The following is a 25,665-nucleotide window of genomic DNA, read 5'->3' as shown; positions in this document are numbered from 1 at the left end:
TGGGTTATGTCCACTAACCCTCCATACTCACCACATTCACCATCGTCAATACCCATAGTCAGCTGGCAGCATACCATCCCTCACAACCATCATATTATCTACCTCACTACATGCAATACCACTCATTCACCCGCAAGTGAACTACGTTCCACTTCTACTAGAATCAAGTTAACAACCTAGTAATGATATATCTTTGGATGGTACTACCTCATCGGGGTCAGTATAAGCAGCTTATTAACTCAATGAGGGGAAACACTCGACGCCTAAACAGGGCCACTTTTCCTCCAAGTCTGAGGGACAGTTTGTATAGTATATGTGTATACAGCCAGAGCCAGTGCTATTGAGGACGAAGGCACCTCCTATACTCGCGTCCCTGCGATGCTGTATGCACTGGAGCGTCATGTGGAGACTCCCATGGCACCCTGATGTCTGGGGAAATTGGATGACCCTCGCTGCCTGTCACTGGGAGTGGCTGGTCTCCTGGGCGTGTCCGTCCATTCTATACCTATACAGAAGACCCCCAGAACCCCGTTACTACAGTGGTGGCAGAGTGTACCGACTTTCTCTCAAAACTTCGCATCGTGTGGAATGGAATTCTTAGTCTAGATATGTGTTTTGTATACCAGTGTTTCAATGCTACTTCATTACTGTTGTGGCAAAGAAGATACGACTCTTGAGGGTTGGTGTAGTTCACTGTGACTCGGACAGGCAAGAAGCATAAAAAAAAGGCAAGGGCCGGCTATGGAGGCCGACGACCTTGTAACAGCGATGCCAACTGTATCTCTTTGCTGTGGCCAATAGGAAATGGAATAATGGCAACCACGTATGGTAGCCAATCATTGTCTCAGTTTCACGTGATCCTGTTGGCTGGGCAGTATATATAAACCACGGCTGGACCATAGGTTGTCACAGTCATCCGACCCACAGAAGCCCTTTGAGGAGTTCTGGGATCCTAGGAAACAAACATGAAGATTATAGTGAGTTTTCCAGTGGCCGTGTGATATAACGTAATCTCTTCCTTAGAATAGACAACATAGATTAATGATATATGATAAGACAGGATCTAAGGTAATTGCTTTCTATCTTTTGTATCTACAGGCAGCTATCTGCGTGCTCGCCGTCGGCGTCAGCGCACAGGTTGGGCAATCAGGCATCGTCAGACCTACTGGTGATAACACTCAGTTCACTCGCGAGTTCGCCGACGACATAGTCTTGGCTGGACCCTCCGGCGTGGTTACGAGGTCCGGCAAAAACCTTCAGCTCACCTCCGATCTCTACTTCGTCCCCCGCGCCAAGCGAAGCACGAGCTTGATCTCTGAGAAGGGCAACATTGGTACATCTGGCATCCTCCGTGCTGATGGAACCACTGACCTCTTCAGCTACGATCTTGCTCACGACATCCTTCTCGTTGGACCCGCCGGCATTGTGACCAAGTCTGGCCGCAACCTCCAGCTTACCGAAGACCTGAGACTCGTCAACCCACGCGTCAGGCGAAGCACCAGCTTGATCTCTGAGAAGGGCAATATCGGCACTGCTGGCATCCTCCGTGCTGACGGATCTACACAGCTCTTCAGCCACGATCTTGCTCACGACATCCTCCTCATTGGACCCGGTGGCATTGTGACCAAGTCTGGCCGCAACCTCCAGCTTACTGATGATCTTACCTTCGTCCCCCGCGCCAAGCGAAGCACCAGCTTGATCTCTGAGAAGGGCAACATTGGCACATCTGGCATCCTCCGTGCTGATGGAACCACTGACCTCTTCGGCCACGATCTTGCTCACGATATCCTCCTCATTGGACCCGCTGGCATTGTGACCAAGTCTGGCCGCAACCTCCAGCTTACCGAAGACTTGAGACTCGTCAACCCACGCTTCAGGCGTTCCCTCACTGGCCCATCTGGCATGATCACCGACAGCGGCCATCAGATCCAATTCAAGGAACCTTTCGCCACCATCCTCCTGGAGGGCCCCTCTGGCTACATCATGAGCGACGGAACCCTCGTCCAGAAGCGTGCTAAGCGCCACCTAGTCGGCGAGTCTGGTATCATCACCAACGCTGGACGACAGATCCAGCTGGAACGTGGCGTGTTTGTCGTCCACGCCGGTCCCTCAGGCATCGTTCTCTCCAACGGCAAGAACATCCAGCTGAACGAGTAATGTACTCATCTTCAGAGTACGATGGCAGCTACTAAGTGTCTTGAAGCCTCTGAGTCAAAATGTAAAGAACATGCAATTTACTGATAGTTTAGGTAAAGAAAAAAAAATGAACACTTGTACAAATCATACACAGACACAAAATAAAGATGTACATAAATATCATGATCTCTTTATTATTTCGCACATTCCATTATCACTAACAGCAATGGACTTGTCACTGACAGTCATGGGCATATCTTTAATACAATCTACAAAGCCATAATGCTACCTCCGTTGAAGAAGAATTATTTTCACAGTCTACGAAAACGACAGTCGAACCCTTGCTATACGATATAGTTGGGGTGATATAACAAGCAATGACATGGACATTTATGGAAAACTACTATCACGGGGCTTACCCCAGCTACTAAGACTGCAGAAGTCAAAAAGAATCACACACATACACGCATCCTATATATATATATATATATATATATATATATATATATATATATATATATATATATATATATATATATATATATATTGGAAAGGATCACAATTGTGCGCGTGATCAAGATATTCCTACGAGCTCACGGGGAAAATGAAACACGATAAGTTCCCAAGTGCACTTTCGTGTAATAATCACATCATCAGGGGAGACACAAGAGAAAAATATAACAGTTAGCTGATATACAACGAAGAGACGTAGCTAGGACGCCATTTGGTAAACATGCGATTGTGCAAGACAGACAACGAGCGTATCATAAACTTATCATTTTACAAATTTTATCAACAACAAAGTTATCTAATTTGTATATAGACCATCACTAACATTAAGATTATAATTCTTTTTGTACCTAACAATAGAAGATTCACGAGAAATATCATTGAAAATATATATATATATATATATATATATATATATATATATATATATATTTTTTTTTTTTTTTTTTTATACTTTGTCGCTGTCTCCCGCGTTTGCGAGGTAGCGCAAGGAAACAGACGAAAGAAATGGCCCAACCCCCCCCCAAACACATGTACATACACACGTCCACACACGCAAATATACATACCTACACAGCTTTCCATGGTTTACCCCGGACGCTTCACATGCCCTGGTTCAATCCACTGACAGCACGTCAACCCCTGTATACCACATCACTCCAATTCGCTCTATTTCTTGCCCTCCTTTCACCCTCCTGCATGTTCAGGCCCCGATCACACAAAATCCCTTTCACTCCATCTTTCCACCTCCAATTTGGTCTCCCTCTTCTCCTCGTTCCCTCCACCTCCGACACATATATCCTCTTGGTCAATCTTTCCTCACTCATTCTCTCCATGTGCCCAAACCATTTCAAAACACCCTCTTCTGCTCTCTCAACCACGCTCTTTTTATTTCCACACATCTCTCTTACCCTTACGTTACTTACTCGATCAAACCACCTCACACCACACATTGTCCTCAAACATCTCATTTCCAGCACATCCAACCTCCTGCGCACAACTCTATCCATAGCCCATATATATATATATATATATATATATATATATATATATACAGAGAATAGCTCTTTTAAATACGTTTCATCAAGACGATTAGACGTAAATATCTTCTCTGGGGCATTTACTTTGTAGCGTGTCTCTCTGAGAAACCTGTACAGATCTCCGCACAGGAGCTGTCGAACTTGTGCCCCTCCGTCAGGATAGCATTCTCAGGGACATACTGTGTGAGAACAAGAGCAAGGCTTCGTGCGGGTGGAAGCGGACGCGAAAGTAGATCATGCGAGTGGTACGGACAGGAGCTACTTTTGCGTTCACCCCTCCCTCAGAGAAGACTGGTACGGCTCTCACCTGACATGTTCCAGGAGATGCTCTCATGATGGAAGAGCAGAATATCGACAGCTCCCACGGAGACCATTTGTACGAGTTCCTTACAGACGCTTGTAAGAAAATGTGGGCTTGAGAAATCCCACAGGGTACTGATGCCTTTATTTCTAAGCAGTTTAAGATAGAAAGATAGATAAAAACATATATATATATATATATATATATATATATATATATATATATATATATATATATATATATATATATATATATGTCTGCCGCTGGTTACATCGTGAATGAAAAGCCGCCTTCGGCAAGTATGTGTCCTCGTCTTTTGACAAGAATACAGTCTCGTCGAAGAACTTGTTACTCTGTTACTCTAAAAGAGCACATAATTTCCCTGCCACTGGTAATAGCGTAGCCTTACGAGCTATAAGAGCTCCTAAGTAAAGGGTTCTACGACAATTGGAAAATGACCTATGACCTCTTTTCCAAGGGTTTCTGCAACTCTAGGGATAGGCTACACTCAATAGCAGGTGCAGGTGCACGATAAAGATACGCAATACGAAAACAGAAAATAAATGTGTCGAGTTTGATTTGTCGCATTTTAGTCAATACTTTATGGAAGTAAAAGGTATACGTTGGGCGAAAATATATACTCCTAAATCATGGGATTCTTAGATGAGTTGGCTTTATCCCCTACGTATCTCTTAGGTTCCTTTAAGAGTGATAGCTTTCTCTGTCTCCTATTTTGCTCCTGCGTACCAAAAGCTTGGCGGCAAGTCTCAGTTCTTTTATGTCATACTGTTTTTCACCTTTTCCTTTTCTCTTTTCCCAGTTGTAGCCTCGAAGCCTAACTCTCCTACACTCCCAATCCCTCTCTGTGATGCTCTTGAATCTTTCCTTTCAGTTCCTCTTCCTGTATAAACCAACCGCTCCCCTTGTGTGTCAGGCTCTCTTTTTACCCCATCTCCACAGGTCGTGACTCGTTCCCCTCATCAATCACGTCTTGTTCCACTCTATACTCGAGGTTCATTCTTTCGAAAAAGCCATACCAGTTCACTCCCTCCCTAGTGATATATCTGTCTGTTTATAACGAAGCTGTGTGATGTACTGCTATCTCTGATACGAGCAGGTCCTCAACTAATGACCGAGCACGATATGTGTGACCGACCTTACTTATTTCCACGTCCTTATCCATCTCCTTCTACTCTCCTCTTTCAAATGTCTTTAAAGTGTTTTCTTCATTCCACCAACCTCTAGCTGGTCACATTACCTAATGACCCGGTGTCCTAAAGGAGAGAGGACTGAGAGAAGGAGGAGGAGGAGGAGGAGGAGGGAGCTTCTCGCACTGCCTCTCCTTTTTGCATCGGAGACGTTTACACACCTCTCCACTTCCGATGACATGGCTCCTCCATCACCTTACGTACATGTACTGTCGTGTCCTTACCTCCCTCACGCTCCATCTGCTACAGCTCTCACTTCTCCTCTAGCCTTACCTGGAGAGGTCGCCCATCCACTCCGCGTTTTACCCCAATCGCTGAAATATCTCGTAAGAAGTGCATATCTTTTGTTATCTTTATCCTTTTCCTCTTCATTACCTATCCGGAAAGATTCTCTTACGGGCACGTTCTATCTAACCATACACTTTCCTTTCATAAGTCACAGGGGGGAGGGGGGATTCCTCGCCTTTCTTCTTTGACCTTGGGCATCTCTCTCTCTCTCTCTCTCTCTCTCTCTCTCTCTCTCTCTCTCTCTCTCTCTCTCTCACACACACACACACACACACATGCTCCCACAAATCGACTGCTCCACGCGACAGCTTCGAATCTCTGTTCTATTCTGCTCGATTGTTTTCAGCTCCCTCACAGCCCAGCCCTCCTCTCGTGTCCCATGTGTTTTCCATCACACTCCATATCGAGCACTGAATGTGGTCACTCCCTCTTCATTTTTCACTTTCACATGAAGTAAAACTATTTCTTTTAGGTCGATTATCCCTCCCAGAAGCAGTTTATCTTCATTCCTTCCTTCATTCATTCCCTTCCCGGAGTTAGATCGTGTGTTCTGCCCTTTCTTTCACTGCAATCCTTTTTTTTGATCCTTTCTTTCAGTATTGTTATAAGGCCATGGAACATATCAAGTCTTGGAGAAATGTTTAAATGTTTGCTCGTTCTTGTCCAGCGAGAAATGTTTTTCGGAGACGCTGTTCCAATCTTGGACTCGCCTCTCGTTTCGAATTTCTTCTTGTCTCATTCTTTTTGAGTCTTCATTTTACAGCTCCAGTTTGCAAAGAAATGTTGCTAAGATTTTTAAAAACATGAGAAATATAGACCACATAATCTACCGTAGGAAATGGATGCCTCTTTCCCATAATGTGAGCTGTAACAATGGAGTCTCAATACCAAGATGACGACAGATTTAGAGTTAAGTATTGGGATCCAAAACTCTTCCTAACATCAACAAACCTTGACGAACGTAATGATGGATGGGTTTAAGAAGCACAGCAAATGGATAAATAGGAGAAAAAAAAAGAAAAAAGAAAAGGAGTGAAATCAGCTGTGTATAGAGAGCAGATGCTGCCATTAGGTAGAACAACTGGTCTTAAAGATAGATAGATAGATAGATAGATAGATAGATAGATAGATAGATAGATAGAGAGAGAGAGAGAGAGAGAGAGAGAGAGAGAGAGAGAGAGAGAGAGAGAGAGAGCTTCTTCCAGGAAGCAAGCTTTTGTTCGCTTAATGTAATTGGTATTGTCCCTGCAGAAGTTTGTGGGAAGGGGGGAGGGGTCTTCTGGGTGTGTGTGTGTGTGTGGAGAGAGAGAGAGAGAGAGAGAGAGAGAGAGAGAGAGAGAGAGAGAGAGAGAGAGAGAGAGAGAGAGAGGAACAACTTTGAAACATCGTAAACCTCTCTAGTTTCGCCAGCGACAGCAGGAACCACAAGGACTTCGTGTTTCCAGCCAACTTTACCTCCTGGCAATGCAAGTCCGTTAATGGACCAACAATGAAGCAACTGATAGCAAAATCAATGTCAGGGGAAAATCAAAACTACGTTCGCACAAGAGGGAAATATAAAGTTGAGATACAACGAAGAGTCGTAGCTGACATCAGCTGACAATATCATTATGTCGTACACCATGGTCGAATTATATACAAATAAGCACCACTGAGAAAGATATCTATACTAGGTATAAGATACGGGGTAACACAAGTGTCAAACTCTCTCCCCGTAATACACATAATCGCTAATAGCAGTCACACACACACACACACACACACACACACACACACACACACACACACACACAAATATATATATGGGTTCGGTGCATTACACATGATTACCCTAGGGAGAGTGGATGTGAACGAAAGTGGCCATTCTTCGTCTGTTCCTTGGCGCTATCTCACTAATGTGGGAGACAGCACTCTCACACAGGATGCTGTAAATATCAATCGATTTGGTGTCTGCGCGCTGTTACATACCTCAAGAAAAGCATCAGCAAATTAGAGAATTAAACTATTGTGGCAGCATGACCAAACCAGATGACAAAGGGTTATCGAACTGGTACAAATACAGGAGGCGATCTCAAACTCAATACAGGAGGCGATCTCAAAGTCACGTTAGGTTTTTATATTAAGTAAAGCTGTTTACGTTCAGTCCCTCTCCTTCCCCGGCAGTTCAGTACAGATATGTAACACAGGGTGTGGTCCACAGCCCACCCAGATGTTCATCCTCCCCTAACGCCTGGTCGACGAGCTGGGTTTAGTCTCTCTCTCTCTCTCTCTCTCTCTCTCTCTCTCTCTCTCTCTCTCTCTCTCTCTCTCTCTCTCTGTATATATATACAGAGAGAGAGAGAGAGAGAGCATTAATGAGATGGCGCCCTAATTAGGAAATCCAGTTACCTCAGTTGCCCGTGCCGTCTTACCTAACACAGGAAGCAAAACGAAGAAGGCTACACTGTCGTAACGCAATATATATATATATATATATATATATATATATATATATATATATATATATATATATATATATATATATATATATATATATATCACCAGCATATGCGCCAGGGTTCCACTGACTATACAACATGAGACGAAGCGCCAGTAGGCAGGACTTGATCAGTACCATGTTGCGCAGCATCATTCGGCAGCGACTGACCAAGTCATAAGGGGGAGTGAGTGAATATATCGCCAGTCACTCTCTCTCTCTCTCTCTCTCTCTCTCTCTCTCTCTCACACACACACACACACACACACACACACACACACACACACCCCTGTGTGAGGGAAGGCGTGCCACCAGAATGGTTAGTCTGCCTTGCAGTCAAAAGTTTACGGGCTCTCTATAGGATGAATTGGACCACCTCTACTAATTGCGTTTTACTATCTTGTCTAACTCCATTTGCTTACGTTGATTCAGTCGTTTGCTTCTTTCTCCTGTATCAAATGCTTGCTTTATCCTCCGTTAAATGTGCTTTATCCTCCGTTAAATGTTTGCTTTATCCTCCGTTAAATGCTTACTTTCTCCTCGGTTAAATGCTTACTTTCTCCTCCGTTAAATGCTTACTTTCTCCTCGGTTAAATGCTTGCTTTCTCCTCCGTTAATCTATGCTTACTTTCTCCTCCGTTAATCTATGCTTACTTTCTCCTCCGTTAAATGCTTGCTGTCTCCTCCGTTGTATGCTGATATATGAGCAGAAATATTCTCAAAAAGTTACGTGTTCTTCTGACATTTGTCTCCTCTCGTTTTCTTTCCGCTGCAGAAGATGTGGGTCTTGTATTCTCCGCAAAGCAACACAGACGATTGCGTCTTGGGTTACAAGGTCTTCCGTCACATTCCGTCAATGAACAGTCACCTCAAGAGAGTAAACAACCTGAAGGACAAAGACACTGTTTGTTAGGAGCTTTTATTCATTTCCTTACCAAAGTTCTTCAGCATCGTAAAACAAAAACACATTACGAATCAAACCTCATACTTTTCCCTCAGAGAAAGTAACCCCTTTTTTCTTTTTTGAAGCGCCATCGACTAAAGACTGAGAGCTGATATGTGTCTGCTCCTCCTTACTCACATCAGCATCAACACTATCCTCCCTTCTTACTCACTTACAAACCCCCTCTAAAAAAAAGACAAATGCAACACGTAAAAGCCTCTTCCATTAATCTTCGAATCGAGATCAGTAGAATTATCGACACAGATTCGACCGAGGCCACGTATAAGATACGCAAGACGGTATAGACACGGATTTAGTAAGGTAGTTTCACTGGAGGTGATGCTCCGTGTCCCTTAGCATGATGGCAGAGGGATGTTAGCGAGCAATACTGTTGGCTCACGACACACACGATGACCAGACGGTACACACACACACACAGCCGGCTGCTGCAGCCTCCTTGTCACACGGGAGCTGTGGGATATGGGGAACAGGGTATCATAGTTCATGTAACGTGTTCATATGCAAGTTACAGCAATATATATATATATATATATATATATATATATATATATATATATATATATATATATATATATATATATATATATACATATATCACTGGGGATGGGGAGAAGGAGGACTTGTATTCCCTGCGTGTCGTAGAAGGCGAGTAAAAGGGGAGCGAGTGTAGCTGTAGTAGTCTGTCTTGGTCTTAGTTCTGGTTGTTGTTCCTCCATAATTAGGGCTTCGGCGATGTGTAGGCGTCTTATGTCTCGTTCACGACGTAGTAGTATTATTGTAGATTCAAAAATCGCCTCTCGAAAGAGGGCAGTGTTGTGCTTCTTGGTGATATGTAAATGGAGGAAGCCTTCTTGTAGGTGTAGGGCGAGTCTTCTGTTTATTGCAGAAGCTGTTCATGTTAGTAAGATCAGTCTTTTGTACAGCTGGCTGCTCAGGATGAGTGTATTTCTTAATTTTCATAGTACATGACTAGCTTAACTTTCTTTCTCTTCTGCTGTGTGGTTGAAGTTCTGAAGACATATGGGTGCAGTAAGATACTCTATTGTTGAGTTGCTTGTAGTTACTGCCGCTGTAAGCTTACTTGTAAGATGTATCTAAGTTGTCTGTCGTAGTTCTTGCAGCCACTTTTGGTAAGGCTTTGTTTAATACGCTGTGTTTCTTCGTGGGAGACATATGCCAGCTTGATGGGAGTCTTGTATGCTCCTGTCCTTCTTCGTGGGAGACATGCCAGTTTGATGGAGTCTTGTATGTTCGGCGTAACGTAGCGTAAATGATTTTCGGTTTTGTAGCGTTGGGGACATTCGCAAATTGAATGTAAACATCGGTCAAGCTCTGTAGCTTTCTTGTAAATAGAAGTTACGCAGATCACAGTGTTGACATCCACTATGACATCTGAGAACAGCATCTAGTTACTGACGCTCAGTTCACGAGTGAATTTAACAGGCGAGTTCTCCTCCATTGCTGTTTCATGTGGTGATTCGTTAAAGATTACGTGATTTTAAGTTATGTAATGGTTGAATTGCGGTAGTGCTGTGATGAAATACATCATATATTCAATGGTGAACATTTAAGTGATGTACAGCTACACACTTGGTAAACTTCAGTATTACTGTGTTGACATATATCATGGTTTTAATGATAAACATTAGGAGCTAATATTTTCACGCTGGTTTTGTTACAGTATTATAGCAGTTGACATACACATAACTGTGGGACAACTGAGCTATTTGCTTGCTTAGCTGAACACTTGTTCATGGATTGTTTACAACATTCATAGCAGTAGGTACAAGACAATTCTTGTATCTGTACGAGCACTGGTTGGTAAAAGGAGATCGTGGTGACGTACGAACGTAAGGCGATCTCCCCTCTGACTCTAGGTGAAATTCATAGTGTTCTTGTGGGCAGCTGGGTGGATCACAACTCCTGTGGTCAGCTGGGTGGATCACAACTCCTGTGGTCAGCTGGGTGGATCACAACTCCTGTGGTCAGCTGGGTGGATCACAACTGTGGTCAGCTGGGTGGATCATAAACTCCTGTGGTCAGTTGGTGAGTCACAACACCTGTGGTCTGTTGGGTGAGTCACAACTCCTGTGGTCTGCTGGGTGGATCACAACTCTGAAGGCCAAGGGAAGTGTCCCGTTTTCTACATTGAGGCGACAGCGTATCCAACATTGGCCTTCCTAGTCCACTGGTAAAGGTTTATCATTTGTATAACTCTTCCGCATTCAAATTCATTGGAGGCAGACACTCTTGTGTGAAGGTGGTACGTCCAGTCAAGCGTAGTCCAAGAACCATGCTGGGGAGGGTTGTCGAAAAGATTTCAGGTCGACATGTTGGCCTCAAGGTGGATGAATGTGTACTACTGACACACGTCCTAACCTCATCAAATATAAACAGTTACACACGCCTTCTCTCTCTCTCTCTCTCTCTCTCTCTCTCTCTCTCTCTCTCTCTCTCTCTCTCTCCATATATCACTGCTACAGAAGGTCATCTGGTACAGTTAGGCTGAATTCCAAGTATTGCCTTCTTAGGCTAACGGATGGCAATAAAACTTCGCAGCTAAAAGCTCTTCAGCCCAGCAGACCTTACATCTGAAAGACCTTGCAGCTAAAAGCTCTTCAGACCAGCAGACCTTACATCGAACAAACCTTGCAGCTAAAAGCTCTTCAGCCCAGCAGACCTTGCATCTAACATCTTGCAGCTAAAAGCTCTTCAGACCAGAAGACCTTACATCTAACAGACCTTGCAGCTAAAAGCTCTTCAGCCCAGCAGACCTTGCATCTAACAGATCTTGCAGCTAAAAGCTCTTCAACCCAGCAGACCTTACACTTAAATGCTCTTCAACCTAACCGAGCTTACAGCGATTACCTCTTCAGGCCATCAAACATTGTAACTAAGGGCTCTCAGGATACTGGAGCAAAGGATTATTCAGTTGTTCAGACCTTGCAGTTAAAGACTTTTCAACCCATCACAAGCTGTAGCTGCAGACCATTGGACATTTTTATTCAAGAACCCTACTGCCTATCAGACCTTGCGCCTAGGGGTTCTTACGACCATCAAAACCTTGTAGGTAAAGGAACCTTCAACCCTCTAGACCTAGTAGACAGGACACATCAGTGACTAGGGTTCTCGCCCGTAGCAAGCTCTTCCTCCTCCTCGAAAGCCATCATCAGTGATGATCAGTCAGCCTGTCCACTGAGACGAAAGGCCGATAATTGCCCTTGAAAGCCCTTCAGGTAACTTCTTCAATGGTAGGAATGATCAGATTTGGTGATAAAAGTAAGTCGCAAGTCAGCATGTCCATCTACGCCACGAAGGAATTCTTTTCCCTGGACATACCAAGCAGTCACATGCTTAATAGGAATGTATATGATCATAAAATGATCTTTTAGTGATCATAAAATAATTTCTTAGCACCTAAAACAGGAGTTCAGGATTTTTCAGAGGTGGCTACAGGACCACTGTCCACTTGACCAACCAACCTTAACAGTGTTGGCATCCTCTGCAGCAGGCTATCATATATCACGATTCATTTACGTACCAGTCATTCATTTCAGCTAAAACACCACCCTGAACTATGTTAACATTGCCTGCAATGATAACTCTCCTGACGGATCCAATTTGCGTACCTCACAGAGAACCTCAGAAATACAGAATGCATATTTCAAATGATTCCATAGTGTATCACAGTGAATATATGTTCGTTCATGTACTGCGGAAAATGAATATATCTTGCCATCACAGAATATATCAAAGGTATAAGGAAGAGTTTTAAAAGAAGGCAGACAATAATGGGAAAAATTTTTAATTTTTGAGATGACACACATCATGATAACTTTTAAACTTTTTACTCAATATTCCCTGTAGAGATTACAGGAGTTTCGATACCATTTTAGTCCTCTAAGCTCAACTAACAAGGGTTGATATACTTAAAAACAGGGTCTCATGTAAGAACAGAAAAAGAATAAAGACAATGGAACATGGAGTCTCATCGTAGATTTTCTATTAATAAGATCCGATTTCTTGACTCATGTCTCAGCTGCCTTAACTGAAGTGAATGTTCCTACTAACAGATAGGTCGGTACTAAGGGGCCTTCGTGAACAACATCCATACTGGAAATCACCTGGAAGAACCTCCCATCCTTAGTGATGATTCACGAAGGACTCCTAAAGGTGGATTCATTCACGAAACTGTATATTCTTGCCAGAAGTCACTAAACCAGAGGGACCCGTGAGGATAACTTTTTCACCAGGGCCCAGGTGGACTACCTGACCATCGGGCCCAGGTGGAATAGGCCGTCCTTGTTAAACAATACCTGCGGGACCCACTAACTGGCGTTTGGCACGATACTGAACACTTGTGCCATCAGAAAGGACCATTCCGGAGGGCCCATCGGAAACAACCGTCACACCTGCGGCTTTATGGACTGCCTGACCATCATCGGTGATGATGCCTGAAGGCCCCTCAAGGTGTCGTCTGGCGCGGGAGGGCACACCCTCGTCGGTGAGCTGAACGTTGCTACCGTCATACGTTACGACACCTGAGGGTCCGATGAGTGCGACGTTGTCCGCCTGCCCGCGGGCGAACTGGACATTGCTGCCATCGGGGTAGACGATTCCTGAAGCACCGTACACCCCTTGCGAGGGAGAACGTCTGGCGCGGGAGGGTACACCCTCGTCGGTGAGCTGAATGTGCCTACCGTCATACGTTACGACACCTGAGGGTCCGATGAGTGCGATGTTATCTGCCTGCTTGGGGGTGAATTGGACATTGCTGCCATCGGGGTAGACGATTCCTGAAGCACCGTACACCCCTTGCGAGGGAGAGCGTCTGGCGCGGGAGGGTACACCCTCGTCGGTGAGCTGAATGTGCCTACCGTCATACGTTACGACACCTGAGGGTCCGATGAGTGCGATGTTATCTGCCTGCTTGGGGGTGAATTGGACATTGCTGCCATCGGGGTAGACGATTCCTGAAGCACCGTACACCCCTTGCGAGGGAGAGCGTCTGGCGCGGGAGGGTACACCTTCGACAGTGAGCTGAACGTTGGTACCGTCATGCATTACGACACCTGAGGGTCCAATGAGTGCGACGTTGTCCGCCTGCTCGCGGGTGAACTGGACATTGCTGCCATCGGGGTAGACGATGCCTGAAGGGCCATAGTTTGCACTGGCGCCCGCAATCAGTACAAGGATAGTTGCCTGAAATATCAAACAAATGTTTCTCTTAGTCTACAGTTCTTCTTTTATAAGATAAACAAGTGACAGTCAATACATCTTAGCTCCAAGGAGTACTAACTTACGGAGCACCGACAACGAGATTTGGACAAATGACAAGGCTAAAGCGGGGTGTTCGCCGCAGAGAAATCCAGACTTACGAAGACAAGTGTGAGGGACGATTTCTTCAATGTTATGTACTAGGTGGAGAGGCTGTATGTTTGTGGAGTGAAAGCCAGGTGTTGGTGAGGAAGAAAGAAAAAGAAAACAGCCTCAGCTAAAGGAAGGAAACCTGACAACAATGTGAAGTGCTGGCTCACTGCGTGCTTGTCACTAAACCTTTCTATACGATAATCATTTTTGTATATTAACCTTTCTATACTCAGTGGGCACTACCGGAGAGAGTGAGAAAGTGAAGTGAGGAAATATATCGTCAAAGCCTTTATGTGGTGAAGAAGAGCCAGCACATTATGAAGACTCACACAAGAAATGATTATGAGGAAATCACTTGAAAGAATCCATGTACAGATAAGAAAAATAAACTTATACAATCCATCCTCCAAGTGAATATACACGCACGAAGAATAATAAGCTTAACATTAAGTATATGTTGTTGCAACCAGCTTTGGGTATTGCGTATTTCATGATCGTTGGGGATATATACATACTGATAATATGCTTGAATACCAGCGAATGATGTATCAAAAACTTCATAAATGCCTGTATAGACTGAAGCTTACTAGAATCCTCATGGTGACGGTCCTTCGTCTATTCCAGCACTCCACAATTAGCAGCTACTGCAACGACTGAGTGCCAACTGCGACACCGGGCTTTTATATATATCCTGAAGCTGCTTGTCACCATTCACCCAGCTGTCCTTATGCCTCCACGAACCTTTTTTACGGTAGCCTGCGCACGGGCGGCTTGGGCGTTTGCCACCGGTTATCCATGAAGGGGTTGCTGAAGTCATAAGGGCAGGGGTGAGGTGACGTCAAGCAGAGGCAGAGTATAAAAGGCCAGGTTACGCGGCTCTACGTCAGTTGTCTCAATAGTCCCTTAATGTCGAGTGCTGAGACAGAGAGATTCCATTGTCATGAGGAACAGTTTCTCCTCCGAAACATTTACAAGCTTATCGATATATGGTTGAGCGCATTAATCATACTCATAAACTTAAGCCAATACTACATCTCGCAAGCATTACTGAGCTCTTGGACAACAGCGCGACTTAAGATCACATTCTTGAATACTGGGCTAATCACATCTTAATTTTTTCATTGCTGGTTTCTCAAAATTCTGACTTAAATCTTTGTTGCCTTGTACGATACGCAAGAGAAAAGAAAATTGTCGTGTATGTAAGAGAGAAGGCAGGGAAAAGTCAGCTGAAGAAAGTACATATGGTATCGTCAGCCATAGAGAACATAAGGTGAACGGACGAAGGGAAATCATTGTCATGTGAAGAAACAGCCCGGGCGATAGGTAAGAACCCTGAGGGGTAACATTACTGACAAGAAAGGTCGATCATCAACGATCACAAAGAGAATGCGAATGGACACGAAGCTATGCATTACAATAGAGAGAGAATCGGAGAAGTTCAAGGAAAAAGCTTTGATACACAAAGACTTCTGTTACATCCCGGGTCAAATGCTACAAGGATGTGGAAAACGGCGACACTAGCTACATTCACCAGTTGTGATTCAGTTATGAGAAAACATCCCGTAGATCTTGCACTACGAAAGCAGTGTAAATGATACGAAAGAAATGCATGGGGATTCGGGGATTCCAAGGAATTGAAAATTAAGAGTTCTCCACGTTAATTGCTCTCTAGTATAATGTATATGATACCGTTTCGACGGGTGTAATAAGGCTCACTATGGAAAGACTAGCTGAGGACTGGCGTAGATGGCTAATGCGTCCACTACACATGATTAGTAACGCATTAGGTAATTCTATAAGAGTCCACATCTTTCTATATGCTATGCTGCTCTGGTTTGACATCGGTACATAAGTGCACGAAATGCCGTCCAGGCAGCGTGCGTCTTTCGAGAAATTTCCCCGAATATTCGAGAGGGATTTCTAACGTGGTTTCGAGTAAGGCTGTGCGGTAAGCGTTCTAGGATTGGTCATTTAGAACTGGAACGAAGCCAAGCAGAACTTGCAGCGAATAATTGTACAGCTATGACGAATTTGCAGCTAAAACCATTTCCTCCCAGCAGACCTTAAAGCTAAAAACTCTTCAGCTCATCAGACCATGTAGCTAGAAGCCCATAAGCACAGCAGACTTTAAAGCTAAAAACTCTTTAGCCCAGCAGACTTGTAGATAAAAGACCTTCAACCTATCATAAATTGCAGCTAAAAACTACTTCAGCCCATCACACTTTACAGCTAAAAACTCTTTAAGTCAGCAGCTACAAACACTTCAATCTAGCTGACCTTGCAGCGAAAAGCTATTGAAATCTGCAGACCCTCCAGATAAAACCCTCTTCATCTAGATCTCGTAGCTAAAAACTCTTCAGCCCAGCAGACCTTGCAGCTAAAACCCTTCAGCCCAGCAGGCCCTGCAGTTAAAAATCATTCGGTCCAGCAGACTTTGCAACTAAAACCTCTTCCACCCAACAGCTTTTGCAGCGAAAAACTACATCTCAGCAGACCTTGCAGCTGAAGTTATGTCAGTCAAGCAGACTTTTACTGATAAAGCATTCTTCAGCCCAGCAGACTTTTTAAGATAAACATTCTTCAGCCCAGCAGAAATTTAGCGCTGAACATTCTTCAGCCCAGAAGACCTTTAGAGCTAAACATTCTTCAACCCAGCAGACCTTTAGAGCTAAATATTCTTCAACCCAGCAGACCTTTAGAGCTAAATATTCTTCAACCCAGCAGACCTTTAGAGCTAAATATTCTTCAACCTAGCAGACCTTTAGAGCTGAATATTCTTCAGCCCAGCAGACCTTTAGAGCTAAATATTCTTCAGCCCAGCAGACTTTGCAGCCATAAACTCTAGTCTAGCAGACTCTACAGCTAAAAACTCTTCAGTCTATAAGACTGTACCTGGAAAACCTTCAGCTCAGCAGACTCTCACAGCTAAAAATCCTTGCGATCTGCAGATCTAGCTGTAGGAACCTATTTAACCCTACAGACCTTGCAGCTAACACCTCTTCAGCCTAACAGACATTGAAACTAAAAATAGTTCAGCACAGCAGACCTCGCAGTTAAAATTTCCTCTGCCCAGCAGACCTTGCAGCTAAAAACTCTTTAGCCCAGCAGACCTTGCAGCTAAAATCTCAGCCCAGCAGACCTAGCAGCTAAAAACTCCTCAGCCCTGGAAATCTTGAAGCCTAAATCTCCTCAGCCCAGCAGACCTTGCAGCTAAAAGCTCTCTTACCTCAACAAACTCTGATGCAGAAAACTCCTCGGCCCAGACGACCTAGCAGTTAAAATAAACGCCAATCATTGCAATGGTCTGCTATCCTAGCTACCTGGACATAAGGCAGTAATGATCGGGTGTATAACTACGCATGCTATAATGAGGATCCCTGTTAGACTAAATTGCCAAGGACGGTTGTCACCCAATTCGGTCGACAGTTTGCCATAGAGAGTGGGTATTTTTCTTGCGTACAAAACCCCTCAAGTACGCTCTTCCTCTTCCTTGACGCCAGTATGAAAATTAGAAAAAAAAAAAGCAATGCTTACATCCATAAGTATCAGCACATGTTCATCCTGAACACATGAAATACTCCGATGAACACTGGTCTTATCCCGGGTGACTCCCCGCTCTTTATATCCGGGTCTCGATATGCTTAACGGTAGCGCTGTTGTCTGACGTGTCTAGATCTTTTTCGATAAAATGTGTGCTAACTTACAAATACATATGATTATTTCACCAAAATAATCCTGAGAGGTCATCTAAAACCTTAAATTTTCATGATATAAATATATATATGTATATATATCACAACAATAACATACACATAAGGATAAACTGCTCTTAAACAAGAATAACATAGCAGAGCACATAGCGCACGCCTCATTAACAAAGCAAATTCAAAGTCCCAACAAATTATTGCATAGGTCACTGAGACAACAAAAATCTACTTACTTATCTACAAAAGCCACATAACAGGACTAATATCTGTGCCAACTACAAAATAATAAACAATTTCTTTCAAAACTAAATGAAACCTTATTTGCAACATAAAATACGACATTTCCAAAGTTCATAAATTGTTCACATCCGTGTTCACTATTCGTACAATTCCTGGTAACTTTCTTCATTTAAATCACAATACATTTTGGCTCATTGAGCCAAACCTTACTATGCCAGTCATTTTAATGGTCCACATACTTACCCAAATAGCTTCTATCCATAAACTTGTACAAAAGTTCACAAATTGTTCACATCCAACGCGTTAACTATTCACACAATTCCTGGCAACTTTCCCCTTTAAATCACAACACGCTTAGGGTCAATGTAGCCAAACCTTATTAAGACAGTCAGTTTAGTAGTTCACACACTTTTACCGTAATTGCCTCTGTCCATAAACCACTCTACACATTAACCCTTAACACCAGCACCACTTTGTCTCACTACAGGTTACCACCCTGTCCACAGAATACTCATCTGCCTCACCAATCTAATGCATCAATTACGAAACCCAGCCTAAGTACTTGGTCATACTCACCGTAACTGGCCACTTCCGGCTCAGCACCAATATCCACGCATATAACTATAACTTGTAATATTCTGTGCCAATCTACAGAACCGGGTAGATATCACCTGGGACAACTGCTCTTCCTGACAAGAGGCCTCAATGCGACCGTCCGTGACAGAGAAAAGCAGGCGAGAACCTGCTGCACGAAGCTTGGCAACATGCGTCCACTCACAGGCCAAGCGTCCCTCACACGACGCCGAGCCGCCGACGCTAATTCCAGTCAAAAATTCACTACACCCTGACTGCCGAGAATTTCCCCCATATCATCACAACAACCTATGACTCTCTGTGCACCATATACAACCTTGTTCCACAGCTCAGCCACCTACATGCTTAGATAACGGCAAAATTCCCACCTGGCGTGGGAGCACCGCGTGTTGTTATGATGGCCATGCGCGTGGCGCTAGCTACCCCTGGCTACCAACCCGCCGCCGGGCAGGCTCCAACACGCAGCCCGGCATGCCAACTCCACCCATCCAACTTCCCTCATTACATATATAATGAATAACGTTGTATGAAGAAAAATTACACATTCCATTATGAAATCTACAGAATTCACGAAAACTATAAGAAAACAAGGATAAATCTACATAGCTTATATTGCTACTACGCACGGTCGGGGGTTTCCAGAAGCCAAGTGTTCGGTGGTCCACCACCAAAATCAATCGTGATTATAATTATTCAACGAATATTATTACCTACCTTATGAAGGTCGCCTGACAGCAATAGTATAAATTCTTGATCGCAATGAATAGCGATGTAATTACTGGCCTCCATTTGCTACTATATCTTGTGACGAACGATCACGCACCTCACACAAACAACCGGATGTTTACACTTTTTTTTAAATGTCCTTCACACTCACTTTAAAAGGGTAGTTAAGGCTATACTGTCATTGTTTTCATGATCACTGGTAAATAAATAGGTTCACTAGGTATGTAAATAGTCTTCACAACTCAGCACTGAGGTGATAATGGCTTAAAAAACGAGATAAACACTAGGACAATCACAGACATACTGGTTACATCCACCTCGCACCAGTACATCGGGTTGACTGAAGCGCCCTTACGTAATAATAGTTGGAGTGAGGAGGATGTTTTTAAGAAATGCAACTTACCCCTATTGCCTGTATGTTTGAAGAGATGACAAATGTTACCACTAGCGCTATCTTGTGGGTAAGCTAGGAACTTGTACGGGGGAAATGTATGAAGACGGTAAGACCGACGTAGTTGATCATTAAGCACTTATATATGTATTAATCTTAAAGAATGATTAATATGAATCATTATTCGTAGAAATAAGTAGATTTCCAAAGTGTGTAAATACGTATTTTAAGGTATTTTATGGTTCTGATGTTTGGTTTGTACAATTGATGGTAATTAAGTTCATGTAATATTGACTTTGAAGAAATAGTTCATTCCTTGAGCAAGTATGGGATGTGTCAAGGTTAGAATAAAACCAAAATATGTATATCTAATTATCTTTATTGTCAGATGAGATTACGTCTACCATACCTGTAATGAGTAACTTACTAACAGCATAACAATCTAAACTCAATGTGGTAATTAGGTAGAAGACTTCAAATAACACGTGTACATTCAAGCATTGAAGCAAGCAATGCAACAAGCAAATATAGCAGAAAGTACATGCAAATGCATACAGCAAAATAAGATGTTAAACAAAGAACATAATAGATTATAAAACATACATATGGCAACAAACGAAACAAAATGTGTATATAAACATAAGGAAACAAGCAAAATAGCCAGAAAATACAGCAAAAGAATCAATAGACATACATATTTACGAAAATAACGAGTAAAAAAAGACAATATATTTTTCCAAGACCTGATACTGACTCAGTATTGATACTACTGAAGAATAGCGTTGGATTTTTCAAGAGGCCTGACTAATAACCTTTACGTTAAGGAGTGATACGATTGTCTCTTAGTTCCCGTAACTTAACAAATCTCTTCGAGTTACCCGCTAGCGCACTCCTGGAGTGGCCGTTTTCTGTTTCCGCAGTCAACCAAAGATGGAGTGTTAACCTACATATTCGGTATTCCACTTGTTCCTACGTCCTTGTGCCCCTAATTCTATAGCTGTGAGAAAGCAATGTTCGTCACTCTGTCTACGTGAGAGACAGCAAATATAGAATGACGAGAGACTAGTTTTCGATGAGGACAATCAATCATTATATTCTTCTAAGCTAACTTGAGCAACACAGGTGGGAGTCGTTACCAGAAACCTCTAATGCATATTATTATCGTTACCAATTTGCCCACACAGCTGCCAGCTATCAACGCTTTTGTAAACTAAGAGAGACAAATGAGAGACATAATTCAAAGCAGCCTAGTTACCTAGCGACGTATGTGATCACTTGATGCCAAACTACACTTATGATGGTTTGCAGTAACAAAATTCTCAACCTAATGATCTTTTTTGGTATTATAGCTGATGGTAACTCGTTACTATCATGGCCCAGTTCTGCAATATACCTAACACCTTAACTGTGCCTTATTTCAGCCGAAATTGAGAACGAAAGAATGGGTATTTATTCATGCAAACTAGCAGGCAACAACGAGGGAGGTGCAATCGATAGTTAGAAACGTAGTTCTTGCCAAGCTAGCAACAGAGCGATTCATAGGCAACGTAACTAATGGGAAGCGACACGGGTACTGGTTATCAACGAAGCTAATCATTAACATCACAGATGATGTTAAGCAAAGAGATTAACGGTCAGGACACAGGTGTTGATCTTTAGCGAAGCTAATCATTAACATTTACAGCTGATTGTGAATAACGTACTCAACAGTCAGAACACTTGATGATTAGCAACGAAGTTAATCATTAACAACCATAGCTGATTGTTAGCAATGTATTTAACGGTCAGCACACAGCTGATGATTAGCAACGAAGCCAATCATTAACATCATAGTTGATTGTTTAATAACGTGGTTATTGGTCACCAACACAGATGCTACTTAGTAAATGCAATTAAGGCAACCTACTCATATACCATTCACTCGATCCCACAGGTACCAACTTAGGGATACTAATTCGGTGTTAATCCAGTCTTAATTCCTTTATGCCTGTGAAACCTTTTGCAATGAACACCTCCACTTACCAATGTAGCAGGCATTTGCACACCCATGCACGTACACCACCGTGTACCAAAACCACTGACAGAATCGCCTCACCCTGATCAATAAAGTATGACTACGTGTCTACTATCATGGAAATCTTTTAGACCATGCAAAACCACCTATAGCCCTGTGTTGATAAATGACATAGCCATAACTATTAGGACCTACATGACCATATACATTAATGGGGAAACTAATTACTGTTGTACCAACGTGACCAATTGCCACGACCAACACGCCAATACGACCATATTCGCTCCACACACAAAAAGACCTTCACAAACATGTCGTGCACTCAAGGCATAATCAGTTCAAGACTATATGTGGCTTTACGGCACTGATATACTAATGTCCATTCTGTATGTGGGATTTATTATCAATGAGGCTATGAAAAGGTTGGGTCGATTGCCAGCATAACCATCACCCTGTCTGTCATCATCAATTTTGCCACGTTCTTATAAGGCAGATCGTGAGTGGCTTACACAACCACCACACACCACCATTCACCAAGATCTCTCCACACACACGAGTAACTCTTCGCCCAGCTGAACACTGAGGAGACTGCAGCAGCTGCTCTCCCGAGAGTCGGGGACGTGGTGGTCCAGACCGCTGCCTGTATGGGAGTGTTGTAGGACAATCTCTCCCCGAGCCCTACCGTCGCAAAAACTGGGTGGCGACAAGCAGATACAGGGAGGAGCCACCGTATAGGGCGTGGCTCATTGCCCCTCACCAGCGGACCATAAACAAGACCCCGTTACCATAGTCTCATTACAGTCGGAGGACCCCTGTCAAATATAAAGGCTAACTAAAAGGATATTTCTTTCGTCTCAAGCGAATGTGTAATACCCCTGATGATATCTTGGTCACGAACTTTACAATTGGCTATCGCAAATGTACTGCTGGACTGTGCTGGTGTAGAGGAGGTCGAGGGAGGGTAAGGCAAGAGAAAAAAGATCTAAAGGGGGAGAGACCTTGTGTGGAGATTGTCCTTCAACAGTACAACTAATTGGTTCATACAGCTTCGGCCAATGGTAAATGGAAGAGTATCATAGACAGCGGCCAATCACTGTTGCAGAGGTCACGTGATGAGGCTGATGAAGCAGTATATATACCGCCGCTGCACCACAGCTCCTCACAACCATCCGGCCCGCAGAAGCCTCTTGTGGAGTTCTGGGACCACCTCAAACAACTCGGCATGAAGATTCTGGTGAGTATTGTCTTACTACTTGTGATGTGATTCACACAATCCTCACGGGACAGACCTTAATATCTGGAGATCCTTCAAGTGTGCACTGTTAACACATATTGTTCCCATTCACAGGCAGCTATCTGCGTGCTCGCCGTAGGCGTCAGCGCTCAGGTTGGGGACTCTGGGATCGTCAGGCCTGATGGTGTCAACACTCAGTTCACCCGTGAGTTCGCTGACGACATCGTGCTGGCAGGACCATCCGGCATCGTCACCAAGTCTGGCAAGAACCTCCAGCTCACCGAAGACCTCTACTTCGTCCCCCGCGCCAAGCGCAGCGCTGGTGTAGTGTTTAGGAAGGGCAATATCGGCACTGCTGGCATCCTCCGTGCTGACGGATCTACACAGCTCTTCAGCCACGATCTTGCTCACGACATCCTCCTCATTGGACCCGGTGGCATTGTGACCAAGTCTGGCCGCAACCTCCAGCTTACTGATGATCTTACCTTCGTCCCCCGCGCCAAGCGAAGCACTAGCTTGATCTCTGAGAAGGGCAACATTGGCACATCTGGCATCCTCCGTGCTGATGGAACCACTGACCTCTTCGGCCACGATCTTGCTCACGATATCCTCCTCATTGGACCCGCCGGCATTGTGACCAAGTCTGGCCGCAACCTCCAGCTTACCGAAGACTTGAGACTCGTCAACCCACGCTTCAGGCGTTCCCTCACTGGCCCCTCTGGCATGATCACCGACAGCGGCCATCAGATCCAATTCAAGAAACCTTTCGCCACCATCCTCCTGGAGGGCCCCTCTGGCTACATCATGAGCGACGGAACCCTCGTCCAGAAGCGTGCTAAGCGCCACCTGGTCGGCGAGTCTGGTATCATCACCAACGCTGGAAGACAGATCCAGCTGGAACGTGGCGTGTTTGTCGTCCACGCTGGTCCCTCAGGCATCGTTCTCTCCAACGGCAAGAACATCCAGCTGAACGAATAAGTGATGTGACCCTAAGCTGTTAAGAAAACACCCCCTCCCTCTAGTCCTTCGGTCCTGCGCTTCTTCCAAAGGATTCAGTTGTGACACTGAGTATGTAAAAAGGCAACTTGAATGTAAATCAAAAAGGCTTATTCGATGATATGGTCTTAAATGTCTCTTTTTTTTATCAGTATCTACTCATCAGTTCCACATTTGCTAAACGCATATGGAATATTCTTGTGCACAAGAATTTCGTAGAAACTGATATCTTTGAATAAATCTTTAATTACATGTATACCGAATTTGATTGCATAAATCCATTTGAGATGCAAGTAGTACTTCTTAAACGAGAAGAACAAAGGATTTGATTACATAAACCTATCTGAGATGCACGTAGTACTATTCAAAAGAAAAGACAAAGATGTGAGCTGAATTATCAAAAAGATATGTCAATCCTATGATCAGACAGTATTCATATGTAACATTATTTGAGAAGAAGCCTTTGACGAGGTTGCACCTTCCTCAACGAATGATGAGGAATAAAATCTCTTTGAGGAACTCTTCCCTGCAAAGGCGTCCATTATATCCCCGCTACTGAAAATGAACACGTACTTTCATAGGACACATAATGCCCTCCAATAGCAAGGATTCGAACCCCGTACCATTTGCGTGGTAGCTGGGTACGTCAACCATGAGAAGCATACAGCCGAGTGGTTAGCTGTGCCCAGCTTCCACACAAATGTTGCGGGGTTCGAATCTTTGTTGTTGAAGGATAAGTATTGAGGGTGAGATCCAGCCAGTGGATAGCCAATGTGAGGATTGGATAGGGGTTACGTTTGAACGCCATGACCATGGATAATGAAGATAGTAAAGAAGTGTGTGAGCGGATAGGGTGTGAAGATCGTAGGATAGGATCAGAACTAAGCCTTGGTAATTGATGGGGCCTCTTATCAGTGGCTAGAGAGGTGTAGGTCGTAAGTTCGGATTACGGAAAACATCCCGTGGGTAAGAGCAGTCAGCCTTTAGAGAGATCCCAAGTGATGAATCGTCTTTAATGCCAAAGACGAACGTAAGACACGAGGATCCTGGAAATATAACTTAGGGATTAAAGAAACTTAGGAAATTCCATTGATTAATCACGTATCAAATACGGAAATAACTAGATACTCCCTGATCCTTCATAGTGGTGTACATATTAGCACACTAGTACAATATGTAGCTGAGCCTCTCAACCCGCGTGATGGCGTTTCATTGCTACGACGAGGAACATGGCTACGACGAGGTTGGTCACAAGGAACTGAAATCGCTTTTCCCCTCGCAACCCCAGACGAACGGCTAGAGCGTCTGCTTTATTTGCGCGAAATTCGGTAAATGCACAAAAGCAGACGATGCGAATGATTCCTTAATGAGTGGAGCGAAAATGTCAGGGGCAGCTGCAGCCCCTGGAGCTCTGTGGAAGCATGAGAGAGAGAGAGAGAGAGAGAGAGAGAGAGAGAGAGAGGATAAAAT

General features: G+C 43.8%; 3 protein-coding genes across 3 annotated transcripts; 2 read left to right on the top strand and 1 right to left on the bottom strand.

Moving 5' to 3' along the window:
* The first annotated feature begins 915 nt into the window (after positions 1 to 915).
* LOC139753594 (uncharacterized) lies at positions 916 to 2,317 on the top strand. Its single transcript, XM_071670219.1, has 2 exons — positions 916 to 977; positions 1,099 to 2,317. The coding sequence occupies exons 1-2, from the start codon at positions 966 to 968 to the stop codon at positions 2,155 to 2,157; spliced, it is 1,071 nt and encodes a 356-aa protein (XP_071526320.1). The 5' UTR covers positions 916 to 965; the 3' UTR covers positions 2,158 to 2,317.
* A 10,394-nt stretch (positions 2,318 to 12,711) lies between these two features.
* On the bottom strand, positions 12,712 to 14,971 carry LOC139753593 (uncharacterized). Its single transcript, XM_071670218.1, has 2 exons — positions 14,881 to 14,971; positions 12,712 to 14,125 (listed from the first exon to the last, which is right to left on the bottom strand). Exons 1-2 carry the CDS (start codon positions 14,890 to 14,892, stop codon positions 13,229 to 13,231), a joined length of 909 nt encoding a protein of 302 aa, XP_071526319.1. The 5' UTR covers positions 14,893 to 14,971; the 3' UTR covers positions 12,712 to 13,228.
* An 8,074-nt stretch (positions 14,972 to 23,045) lies between these two features.
* LOC139753714 (uncharacterized) lies at positions 23,046 to 24,451 on the top strand. The gene is made up of 2 exons (XM_071670450.1): positions 23,046 to 23,199; positions 23,314 to 24,451. Exons 1-2 carry the CDS (start codon positions 23,188 to 23,190, stop codon positions 24,175 to 24,177), a joined length of 876 nt encoding a protein of 291 aa, XP_071526551.1. The 5' UTR covers positions 23,046 to 23,187; the 3' UTR covers positions 24,178 to 24,451.
* The last annotated feature ends 1,214 nt before the right edge of the window (positions 24,452 to 25,665 follow it).

Source organism: Panulirus ornatus, chromosome 15, assembly GCF_036320965.1.
Source record: "Panulirus ornatus isolate Po-2019 chromosome 15, ASM3632096v1, whole genome shotgun sequence".
Classification (NCBI taxonomy): Eukaryota; Metazoa; Arthropoda; class Malacostraca; order Decapoda; family Palinuridae; genus Panulirus; species Panulirus ornatus.
Note: the sequence above shows the minus strand (reverse complement) of the source record. Positions and strands in the feature narration are given on the sequence as shown.